This window comes from Mus pahari, chromosome 14, assembly GCF_900095145.1.
Source record: "Mus pahari chromosome 14, PAHARI_EIJ_v1.1, whole genome shotgun sequence".
Classification (NCBI taxonomy): Eukaryota; Metazoa; Chordata; class Mammalia; order Rodentia; family Muridae; genus Mus; species Mus pahari.
Genome location: NC_034603.1, coordinates 23,423,199 through 23,434,921, shown reverse-complemented (window position 1 = coordinate 23,434,921; position 11,723 = coordinate 23,423,199). Strand labels below are relative to the sequence as shown.

The 11,723-nt window shown below is 49.4% G+C and overlaps 1 protein-coding gene across 2 annotated transcripts in view; it reads left to right on the top strand.

The window, feature by feature from the left end:
• Positions 1-11,723, top strand: part of Sparc (secreted protein acidic and cysteine rich) — a 24,576-nt gene that overhangs the window by 3,452 nt on the left and 9,401 nt on the right. The window contains exons 2-5 of one of the 2 annotated variants that reach the window (XM_029546269.1): positions 6,391-6,460; positions 9,479-9,535; positions 10,163-10,250; positions 11,484-11,605. In XM_029546269.1, the coding sequence (XP_029402129.1) occupies positions 6,404-6,460; positions 9,479-9,535; positions 10,163-10,250; positions 11,484-11,605 (324 nt within the window). In that variant the 5' untranslated portion in view covers positions 6,391-6,403. Of the gene's footprint in view, positions 1-6,390; positions 6,461-9,475; positions 9,536-10,162; positions 10,251-11,483; positions 11,606-11,723 lie in introns of both variants that reach the window. The other variant, XM_021212655.2, reaches the window with a different exon arrangement.

Sequence of the window (11,723 nt, the reverse complement as noted above, 5' to 3'; positions counted from 1 at the left end):
CTCGAACTCAGAAATCTGCCTGCCTCTGCATCCCGAGTGCTGAGATTAAAGGTGTGCACCACCACGCCCGGCTTAACAATATTTTTTAAAAAAATTTGAGCTGGGTGGTGGTGGCACCCACTGTTAATCCCGGCAGAGGAGGTCAGATCTCTGTGAGTTCGAGGCCAGCCTGGTCTACAAAGTGAGTTCCAGCACAGCCAGGGCTACACAGAGAAACCCTGTTTCAAAACAAAACAAAACAACAATAACAACCAGGTTTTGTTTATGCAAATATATGTATATATAAGCACAATGCATGTGGATGCCTTCAGAGGTCAGGAGGGGGCATCTAAGTCTCTAGATCTAAAGTTACATACAGGTGGCTGTAAGCTGTCCAACATGGGTGCTGGAAACTGAACGTGGGGGTCTCTGATAAAGCAGTAAGGACTCTTTTTTTTTTTTTTTTTTTGGTTTTTCGAAGCAGTAAGCACTCTTAATGGCTGAGTCATTTCTCCAGCCGCCATGCCTTTCCCCTAGGTACATCTTGAGAGTATGAAAACCCCAATCCTCACCTATTAGCAGATGTCAAATCTGGCCGTGTGTCATCTATACAGACAAACCATCAAGGATGCAAACCGTAAGATAGACTATCGGTCAATGAAGACACCTCTCTTTTTCTACCTCTGTTTCTGTCTCTGTCTGTCTGTCTGTCTGTCTCTCTCTCTCTCTCTCTCACACACACATGCACCCCTCCCACACCACCACCCCAACACTGGTACATGAATGCCTTTTATTTCCAAGATACAAAAGTTGAAACTCAGAAAGGGAAAGTAGCTCCCTGGAGATTATACGGCAGGCTGGTTGGTGTCTGCACCGAGCCTCCAGATCTTTGGAACCTTGTCAGGTTCTGGTCAGTTGGAGCTGACCTTGCTCTGTAGGTCCTAAATCATTCATGATACATGATTAACAACACTTCCTCCCTCCCTTCTCTGGTCTGTCCCAGCTTACATGGGTTGGTCTTTAGGCCTAAGACCCAACAAATGTGTCTTATGTATGAGTGGTTTCTCAGTTGCTCTCCACCGGCCCCTCCTTAGCTAGCCTTCAACTTACACTGACAGAAGAGGAGGCTGGTACCAGCTTCCAGCCATCCCTGGGGATGGAGGAAGCTGCCTTTCCCATATACTGTAGTGTGGAAACTGCTCCCTCCCAGCCTTGCTTGCGACTCCCGTGACAGCTGGGTTGCACAAGGCCAGGGCCAGCAAATGGTGACTTATCAGACGCTTTTAAAGAAACAGCCTCTGACTTGGCTAGGGGTGTGTCGGGCAGCAAATCGGCTCTGCTTTCACCTGCCTAGCCATAGACACCTAGTAGGGAATCCGTGAACAGAGATAGCAGCTCTGTCCTTCCAGGAACCTGATTTAAAGTCCCAGGTTAAAGGATCTCTCTGGATCATCCTGTGCTGCGTGTGGCATTAAATTACAGTAAAAGTTTAGATATTTTTGAATGTTTGGCACAGAAACCACCTTGCCCAAGGAATTTGAGTGAGCTATTTTCTCTCTCTAAGCTGTGAGTTTTTTGTCTAAAGTATAAGGGCATGGTAAAGAACTATCGCGTGGCCCACAATGGCAAGCCACTAGTAGTGGCTGTCAGAATGGTGCTCAAAATTCTGATGTCCCTCCAGACTTTGAGGAGAAAGATTATATGATTGATTGATTAGTAATGTCTGCCACATACACAGGAGGGGTGTAGGAAGGTTGGCGTGTTACGGGTCCGCTACCTTTGGAATCCCTTAGTACTTTCCAGATGTTACATCTTGGATACTTTGATGTTTCTTATCCCTTCCATTTGTGGTTACTCCTGATGCAACAGGGATGGCTGTACATTGAGTCCCCTCTGCCTGTATTTGTTCTAGAGAGGGTTGAAAACTCAGCCTGGGCTGCCAGCAGGACCCAGTCACGTGGTCTAGAGGGTGCGGAGGCAGCAGGAATTCCTCCAGCCCCGTCTAGACAAAGTGAAACGTGGCACTTTAGGAGATGCTGGAATTTCAGCGAGTCCAGCCACAAAGCCTGGAGCCGCTGCCTCCAAGCTGCCCAGAACCAATTCTAGGTTTTAGCATCTGTGACACTCTAACCGTTTCCCATAGCTTTGTCCCTTCCAACAAGACATAAAAATAAAAACAAAGAATCTGGGGCAAGAGGGGAGATGGGGCACTCCAAGATACGCTGAGCAAACTCAGGAGTTCAGAACAGTCAGGGACCTTAGGGGCTCCCTTGCCAAGGGTATCTGGCTGTTCTAGGGGGAACCTAGAGCTATTTCAAGGTGGCTTATGATATTGGAGTATGCTATGTTCTCAGTCAGACCCCAGTTCTTCCATTCCAGTTATACTGTGCTCTCTCTCTCTCTCTCTCTCTCTCTCTCTCTCTCTCTCTCTCTCTGTCCTGTCTCTGTGTGTGTGTGTGTGCACGCGCACACACATGTGCTTGTGGAAGCCAGAGGTCAGCCTCAACGGTTGCTCCTCAGGATCTGTCCACCTTGTTTTTGAGACAGAGTCTTTCACAGGCCTGTATCTTGCTGATTCAGCAGGACTGGATGATCTGTAAGGCCTAGATCTCTCCTGTTTCTGCCTCTCTCCAGTGCTGGAGTTTCAAGCTTGTGCTGCCACGACTGGGTTTTACGTGGGTCCTGGGGATTTGAACTCAGGTCCTCATGCTTGCCTAGCAAGAACTTTATCAACTGAGCTCTCCCTTCAATCCTTGTTTTTGTTGTTGTTTGTTTTTAAGTTTACTCATAGAACATTGTCCAAGATGTACAGAGGGCTTTGGAGGACACCGCTCTTTGGAGCAGGCTTTCTCAACAAGTCCTTCACACTGGCCGCATTTCAAGGTCCAGTAAACGCCTGTGGTCTGGCCTGATGATGCCTAGCGCTCAGAAAGTAGAGGCTGGAAGATCACAAATTTGAGACCAGCTTTGGCTACATAGTGAGACCTCATCTCACCCCACCCGAACCAGCCCAATAAAAGAGTTGGGTATGGTGACTCAGGCCTGTAAGCTCAGCATTTGGGAGGTGGAGGCCAGAGGATCTGGAGGTTGAGACCATCTTGAGCTACAGATCAAGTTCAAGGCTAGCCTAGCCCCCGAGACCCTTAGGGAGTCCTCTGAGATTGCATTTCTCCACACGCTTTCCATCCGAGTTAGGTCATCCTAAGAGTCTGTGGTCCTGAGCCACGTTGTCTAAAAGCCCATAGTTCTGAGGTTGCCCCTGGGTTTAGGTACTCAGTGGCGCCTTCATGTCCACAGGGAACTCCCAGGAGCCCCTTTAGGTTTGAAGGGAAGTGAGCTGGGGGCTGGCTGTACTTTTCCATCCCATCCTTTCCATCTAAAGAGCTAGACAAGTAACCTCTGCTTCAGGTTCTCCTGGCAGCCCAGGTTCAGTTTTCAGCTCTCTCCAGAACAAATAAAGGCAGAAGAAAGAGGCTCAATGTACGGAACAGGGAAAGGGGGTGCCAGGGGTGCCTGCAGTTGGCGGTCACAAAGCCAAAGGCAATATGCTTCCACTCCCCCCACCCCAACCCCCGCTGCCCAGGGCATTTTTCCTGCCTACATCTCCAGCCAGGTTGGCCCAAGTGGGCACCCTCTTAATGACTACGCAGGAGCAGGTGTCTGCCAAAGGAAACATCACACAGAGTTGAGAGACCATGCGGATACCTGTCCGCCTCGTGTGCTGGACTGCTGGCCAGAGGCGTGGATCTTCCTTTCCAGGCTCCAGTCTTCTCATCTGTATAATGGGGCAGAAAGCCCTGCCTCAGGCCCTCCCTGGAAAGCTGGCTTGTGAAAACATTGAGGGTATTCGTATGTTTCCCCCAGCATGCTGGACATAGGTGTGAGTGTGGAGATCATGGCTGCCTTGTACTGATGACAGGGTCTTAACCGTGTGCCTGGGTTGTTGGGTCTCCAACAAGCTTTGAAGGGTAGACTCCGGCCTCTTTGGCCAGAGGTATGTTACAGAACCTCAGAGATGTGTCTCATGGGCAGGCGGGGAATGCAATAGCTAAGGGGCTCCCCTATCTGCTCACCCTAACGTCTAGATGAAAAGGATTCTGGGATTGGTGAAGCAGCAAAGATGTGGACAATGATCATCTTCCCTGAGAGTTTGTATGTCTTGCCTTTCTCCTTACCCTCACCCAGCCTCTGGGTTTAAGGCCAGGAAGCACACTCCAGGACGTAGGTCCCGAGACAGGGCGGGATGAGAGGGCAGGGTGATGGGGGCAGGGCAGTCTCCCAGACCCCAGATCCCTCCTGCCCAGATGAAGCACCCAGCCTTGGGAGTCATCTCCTTAGCTCCCAAACCCAAAGCCCATGACATATCCTAGCCTGGCTATCGATCCAAAGCTCTGACTCTTCTGCTGTGGAAACCTGGCCTAGGTGACATTCGGGCTCCTGCTGCCAGCCACACTTTGATCTTTCCATTTCAAACAACCCCAGACAAGCCCCTCATTGATGCCCCCTCTCCCATTCCATCTGCCCAAAACCACACACAGAGGATGCTAGACCCGTGTTTTCCAAATAGAGAAGCAAGAAGGGAAACAAGTGAGCCACTGTGAGAGGGGAAAGAAAGTTCCAGAAACTGCCTAGAAAGGGAGAACTAGGCCCTTTTGCCAGGTAGAGCTGTCCTGAAGCAATGCCAAGCCTCCAAATTAATGTCTTTGATTTCTTATAGTTTTACTTCATGGACACACCATGAAATAGGAGGTGAGGCTCTTTCCGGTTTAGCCTAGCACAGGATTGTTATGGCCTCTTCCTCAACTCTGCCTGTTTTGCTATTCAGGTCTTGTCTGAAAAGTTCTGTGGCACTGTAGAGTCAGCTCAGGGCCTCATGCATGCTAGCCAAATACTATATTGCTGTGCCGCACTTCCTCTCAAAGATGTGTGGGGAATCTTGGCTTTTTTTTTTTCTTTTCTTTCTTCCAAATACTATTATCTGCAGGAAGAAGGTGGATACTAGTGGAGGGGATATGCCAAGACCCGCTTTTCTTGTGTTTGTTTGGAGTTGGGGACTGAATGCTAGCTAGCATAGGCTCTGCTCTTCAGCTGCACTCCCAACCATGGTTGTAAGCATTCTAAAGAGCTCCAGCAATCATCTCAAACTTTACCTCCTCTGACCCTGTTGACAGATGGGGAGCCAAGGTCTAGAGAGAAGAACGAATGTAACCCATACATGGAGATGGGGACAATATTGAGGTAGAATAAGAACCCTGGACATTGAATCTGAGCTCAGTGGCTTTGCCTGAGCTGCCAGGGTATCTCCCAGCACCAAGCTGTGTCAGTTGAGAAAGCTGAAGAGGAGCTAGGGTTGGAGAAGCCGAGAAAGAAATCTTGGGGAACCAATAAGGAAGGTATCATAATTGCGCCCCTGACTGAAAGCTCTGAAGGGGCAGAGGGAGCTGGCTTGCTCTGTGTGGCTGTAGAAAGAGACAAGATAAACCACAAACTTGAGGGACGCGTATCTTGGAAGAACTTTCTAGATCCATTTGGTAACAGAGGCCTGTCTGGTTAGCACTGGGAAGCAGATGTCCCCACCACATGTCCCAGGCTACAGGGTGAGAGTTGAGAATCTAACATCTGGGAAGTGATGGGGGTGGGAGGGAATGTTCTAGATCTTAGCTGACATCCCTTCTGCCACCACACAGGGACACCTCTGGAGATTTCCTTAGAGGATCCAAAAAAATGCTGTCTCTAGGGGTAGGGTGGCAGAAACATGATCCCTCAGGTTCCTTCCTGACACCCCAGACTCTCAGACTTTGTCTTAAATGTGTGTCTCATTGTTTCGGATTCCTGTTGACTTCTCCCATTGCAGAGGAGGGAGTGCGGAGGGGAGGGGAAGAGGAAAGGGAGGAGGGAGGAGGGAGAGGAAGAGGGAGAAGGGGGGAGGGTAGGAAAAGCATGGATGTGGGGGTGGGGAAGAGATAGGGAGCATGGGGTGAGGTTAAGGACTAGGGAACAAAAGTCTTAGAACAAGAGGCATCAAAGGCCCAAACTTGACTTCTTAGCCTGTTGTCTTTGTACAATCACTTAAAAAAAAAAAAAAAAAAAAGGAAACCGATGTACTGAGAATGGAGATCTCATCTCATGACCATATATAGAAAACTCTGTACCTTTATCCTCAATAGAAGGAAACTGGAGATGGGGCGGGGAGTCAAGCTGCAGGAAAATGAATTCCATTAGCTGTTGCTTGCAGCTGCAGTTTCCCTTGGAGGCTCCAGGCCAGGACTGCTTTTAGCATGAAGAGGTAGGACAAGTAGGTACAAAGGGCGTCTTAGCCAAGAGGTCATCACACTTTGGTTAACATTCCCTTCTAACTCAGGACCTCAGGAGGAAGCCTCTCTTGCTGACCCATCTTCTCTTCCCTTGCAGAGTTCCCAGCATCATGAGAGCCTGGATCTTCTTTCTCCTTTGCCTGGCCGGGAGGGCCCTGGCAGCCCCTGTAAGTACCCGAAGTTCTAACTCATCCTGCTTTCTCCAGCTTCTGAGCCTGCTCTGGGTGCTCAAGGAGACAGCAGGGATGTCGCTCAGTGGGTAGAGTGCTTAATTAGCACGTGTGTGTACAAAGCCCTGGGTTCAATCCCCAGCATCGCATAAACCCAGCCTTAGGGAACAAACCTACAATCCCAGCATTTGGGAGGTAGAGGTAGGAATATCCAGAGTTCAAGTTCATCTTTGGGCAGGTAGTGAGTTTGAGGGCAACCTGGGCTGCATGAGATCCTGTCTTTAAAAAAGGAGCCCGTGCAGTGGTTAAGAGCACTTGCAGAAGACAGACCCAAGTTCAGTCTCCAGAACCCAAATAGTGGCTTACAACCAGGGGATCTGATGCCCTCTTCTGACCTCTTATGGGTCCCAGGCATGTATATAGTGTACAGACATACATGCAGGCAAAACACTTATACACATAAAATAAATAAATCTTGGGCTGGAGAGATGGCTCGGGGGTTAAGAGCACAGATTGCTCTTTTGAAGTCCCTGAGTTCAAATCCCAGCAACCACATGGTGGCTCACAACCATCCGTAATGAGATCTGACGCCCTCTTCTGGTGCATCTGAAGACAGCTACAGTGTACTTACATATAATAAATAAATAAATCTTAAAAAAAAAAGTCTTAAAAAAATTTAAAAATAAGTTAAGTCTTTTTCTTAAGCTAACAAGGTTAGGAGAATTCAAGCGAGGGGAGCAGCTCTCTGTAAAGCTCAGAGCTTGCACACTAGTTCCGGCACATTTAGGAGGAGTCAGCAGCAGGAATGGGGGACTGTTGGGGGAATGAAGCTGACACGAAGGACCTAGGTCCAGAGAAGGGAACAGGTTGGCGTCTGAGTCTGGGAAGCCGTTAGATGGTAAGTAACTGACGCCGGCTGAATTCTGGGGCGTAGAGGAGATGCAGACAGAGATGGTGGCGTTGGAGGCTGTTGGAGACCTGGGATACGTAGGGCAGCCCCAGTCGAATCTTGGAGTAAGACTGGAGCTGGGGGCTGGTGAGATGGCTCAGCGGGTAAGAGCACCGGACTGCTCTTCCAAAGGTGCAGAGTTCAAATCCCAGCAACCACATGGTGGCTCACAACCATCCTTAACGAGATCTGATGCCTCTTCTGGAGTGTCTGAAGATAGCTACAGTGTGCTTACATATAATAAATAAAAAAAAATCTTTAAAAAAAAAAAAAAAAAAAAAAAGACTGGAGCTGGGCAGGGAGAGGGAGGGGTTGCCATTGGGATGAACCAGAGACGACCTTTACTCCATCTTGGGAAAGTGGAGCAAGAAGAAAAAAAAAGGAAACATTCAAAGAAAAAAAAAAATGTTCAAAGAGAGCCAACCCCGCCAAATGAGGTCCTGGCCTCCCCGCCCCCTCCATGGTCTCACGATATACTCTGGTTTGGCTCCAACTCTCACCACCCCTGCTTCAGTCTCCCGATGGTTGGGGTTACCTGTGCCAACACTCCTGGTTAGGAACATTTCAAACTGCCATTCCCCGCTCTGTTCACTAGCGGGTAGATGGCAGCTTCTGGGCAAACGCATCAGCCAGGCAGATTTTGGACTTTGGCTGAAGGTTGGTGAGGTTACCTTTAACTTTGGAAGGGGTTACAGCCAATCCGGGGCCTGAAAGTTTCTTGTTACCGGACCTGCTCTTCCTGGAGTCTGAAACGTCATGTGAGAGGCAGGGAGGTTTGGTATCTATTAGAAGTCACAGAGGGTACTCATTCTGTCTGGGTCTCACTTTCTCCATCTGTGAATTAAAGGGAGTTCATCTGTGTCTTCGTTAGGGTTTTTCAGCTGTGAACAGACGCCATGACCAAGGCAACTCTTTTAAGGACAACGTTTCATTGAGGCTGGTTTATAGGTTCAGAGGTTCAGTCCATTATCATTAAGGCAGGAGCATGGCGGTGTCCAGGCAGGCATGGTGCAGGGAAAGCTGAGAGTTCTACATCTTCATCTGAAGGCTGCTAGGAGAAGACTGGCTTCCAGGCAGCTAGTACAAGGGTCTTAAAGCCCATGCCCACAATGACACACTTCCTCCAACATGACCACACCTACTCCAACAAAGCCATACCTCCTAATAGTGCCACTCCACTGGCCAAGCATATTCAAACCACCACAATCCGTTTCTGTTGTGTTGGGGTTGTATTGAGGCTTGACAAACAGAAATATTTCTGTCAGTAAAATGAAGAATAGACAAGATGGTTTGGTGGAAGATCTATAAAAGTCAAGTGTGATGGCTCAAACATGTGATCCCAGTTCTTGGAAGGCTAAAACATAATTGGCAAGTTCAAGGTCAGCCTGGGCTCTGTAGCAAGATCCTGTCGAAACGAAAGAAAAAAACAATGAAACTCGGGCTTGCTTCAGCAGTAGACTGAATGAAACTTGTATGATACTGAGGAGACTGGCATGGCCATAGTGTAAGGGGGCACAAGAATGCATGAAGCCTTCCGTACTTTTTTTTAAAAAAAAAATAAATAAAGATGGGGCCAGCAAGATGGGTTGGCAGCCAAGCCTGACTATCTGAGAATCGGCTCCCACAAGCCCCTTCGGCTTCCACACATTTATTGTGGTGTGGGTGTTCACTCCATCCCCCACATAAAACTCACACACACAAATAAAATCATTGTCATAACAGATTTTATTTTATTTTATTTTATTTATTTTTGGTTTTTTGAGACAGGGTTTCTCTGTGTAGCCCTGGCTGTCCTGGAATTCACTTTGTACACCAGGCTGACCTCAAACTCAGAAATCCGCCTGCCTCTGCCTCCGGAGTGCTGGGATTAAAGGCGTGCGCCACCACGCCCGGCTCAACAGATTTTATTTTTAAAGGAAGGAAGGAAGGAGAATGAAGTAGCACTGGGCTCCAGCCAGAGGCATCAAGGCCTCCTCCAGGCTTGTGTTCCCAGACAGGGACACTTCAGAGGGGAAACTGGCCTTCGCCTTGACCAACTCCCTGAACCTTGCTCTCTTTTCCAGCAGCAGACTGAAGTTGCTGAGGAGATAGTGGAGGAGGAAACCGTGGTGGAGGAGACAGGGGTACGTATGCGGTGTGGTGGTGGCGGTGGTGGTGGCAGTGGTGGTGATCCCACCCTTGATCCTTTTCTGTCTGGTTCCTTCTTTGGGCCATCCAGACAAGTGCAGTGGGGTTCCTCATTGGACCAGGACATGCGCTCTCTCCTTGTGTGCATTCAAGGCACAGATACTAACCTGAGTATACCCAGATACTCCTCACTGTTCCCCAAACCTTCCGTTGAGCCCCAAGGTCCTGAGAAGTCATACTTCTTCTGTTATCATTCATAGTCTCCCCTGGTATGAAACAAAGGGACCCACTCAGTTGGGCCTGTCAGGCGTGGAGGACTTGGTAGGGCTTCTCATCCTAACACCTTGGAGGCCTCTGATTCGTTTTAACGGAATTTCGGGGCTCTAGACATTTAATATAGACGGATACATTGAATGAACTAATAATAAATACAGGATCCCACCCAAACCAGCACCTCTGCCCACACAGCTGAGGGTGATCTGGACCCAGCCCTGGGTGCCCCTCACTCTCTTCTGGGTTTCTGAAGCGTCATGCAGGCCCCTTCTTCTTTGCAACCCTCTCCCAGGTCTGGGGTGGGGCGAGAACCCCTTGAACTCATTTTTTTTTTTTCTCTCCTATTCCAGGTACCTGTGGGTGCCAACCCAGTCCAGGTAGAAATGGGAGAGTTTGAGGACGGTGCAGAGGAAACGGTCGAGGAGGTGGTGGCTGACAGTAAGTCTCTTCTAGGTCCCTTAGCATATCTGGATGGCCCTCAGCTATGTGGGTGGAGGCCTAAGGACAGCCCACAGGAAGTTTCTAGTCAGGGGCACGCATGTGGAGGCTCTGGTAGCTGTGGAAGGCCAGCTGGGAACCCTCAAGCCAGGGAAGTCTGGGATAGATCTAATTTATAGCCAGGCCATCCGAGCTGTGAAGGACAGAGGAAACTCCACAGTTTGGTGTCAGATTCTCATAGAGGTCATGGTCACATCCGGTCACCAAGATTCCTGCTCCAGGGCTTCAGCCTGCATTCAAGCTCCTCCTTTGGAGCCTATCTGAGAAAACTGACTGGCTCATTTAATTTCCACTTGGCCCAAGGGAGCAGAGCCTGATGTAAATTCTAATACCTCAAGTAGAGAGACAGTGACTCAGGGCTTTAGCTCACAGCCTGAGGCATCCGTGTCCAAAGACATGGACTTTGGAAGTCCATGAGATTCAAACAAGGTCTGAACCCTTTGAACCAGAGCTCCTGTATCTTAACAAGGCAGTGGTGCAGATGGAGGCCCTAAGGAAATGGCTCAGTGGGTGGTAAGGTCACTTGCTGCACAACCACGAAGACGGAGTTCGAATCCCCACCACCCACTTGAGCTTTCTCAAGGGGACAGTTAAGGATGTCTAGGGAGAGTGGGGAGGGCTTGCTGGAGCAGAGGCTGGGTCTGGGGTCTTGAGTCATATCCCTTTCCTCTTCCATGCCCAGCCTTTGTTTCCTGTCAGAGCTGGGCCCATTGTCTACTGTGGGTTCTTCTTCCTGTTCCTTTGTGGACACCTGATTCTACTCCGTTGGATCTCACAGCTCAGTTGAATCCATGCCAATAGCTCTATCTTTCAAGTCACTCTTGAAAGTACTTTGTATCCAGAAATCCAGCACTGCGGTTGCTCAACAGAGAACTGAGAAGCTGGTTACGGTGACAGTCACTGGGGGATCTGTAGGTACCCCAGGTCTCTGAGTCCCAGACAGAGGTTCCAACCCTCTGAAAAGTTTCTAGTCTCGACCTTCTCGACTGAATCCCCAGACTAAGCAAACTGCTCCCCTAAAGCCCGTGGTTCAGCATGGAGGATCAGGGTTGCCCCAAAACTCTGGTTCTGAGAATGGAGTACACCCAGAGGCTGCCAGCCCCCAAACTCCCACCTGTGTGGTGTGGAAGCACGTGCCAGCCCGGTGAGGTGACACTCTGTTCTGTTCCCCAGACCCCTGCCAGAACCATCACTGCAAACATGGCAAGGTGTGTGAGCTGGACGAGAGCAACACCCCCATGTGTGTGTGCCAGGACCCCACCAGCTGCCCCGCTCCCATTGGCGAGTTTGAGAAGGTAAGTGTGTGTGTGTGTGTGTGTGTGTGTGTGTGTGTGTGTGTGTGTGTAGTTGTTGTTGTTGTTGTACTTGGAAAACAGAACTTCTCAGAAGGCCCCTCCCTGGGACCAGTCACAA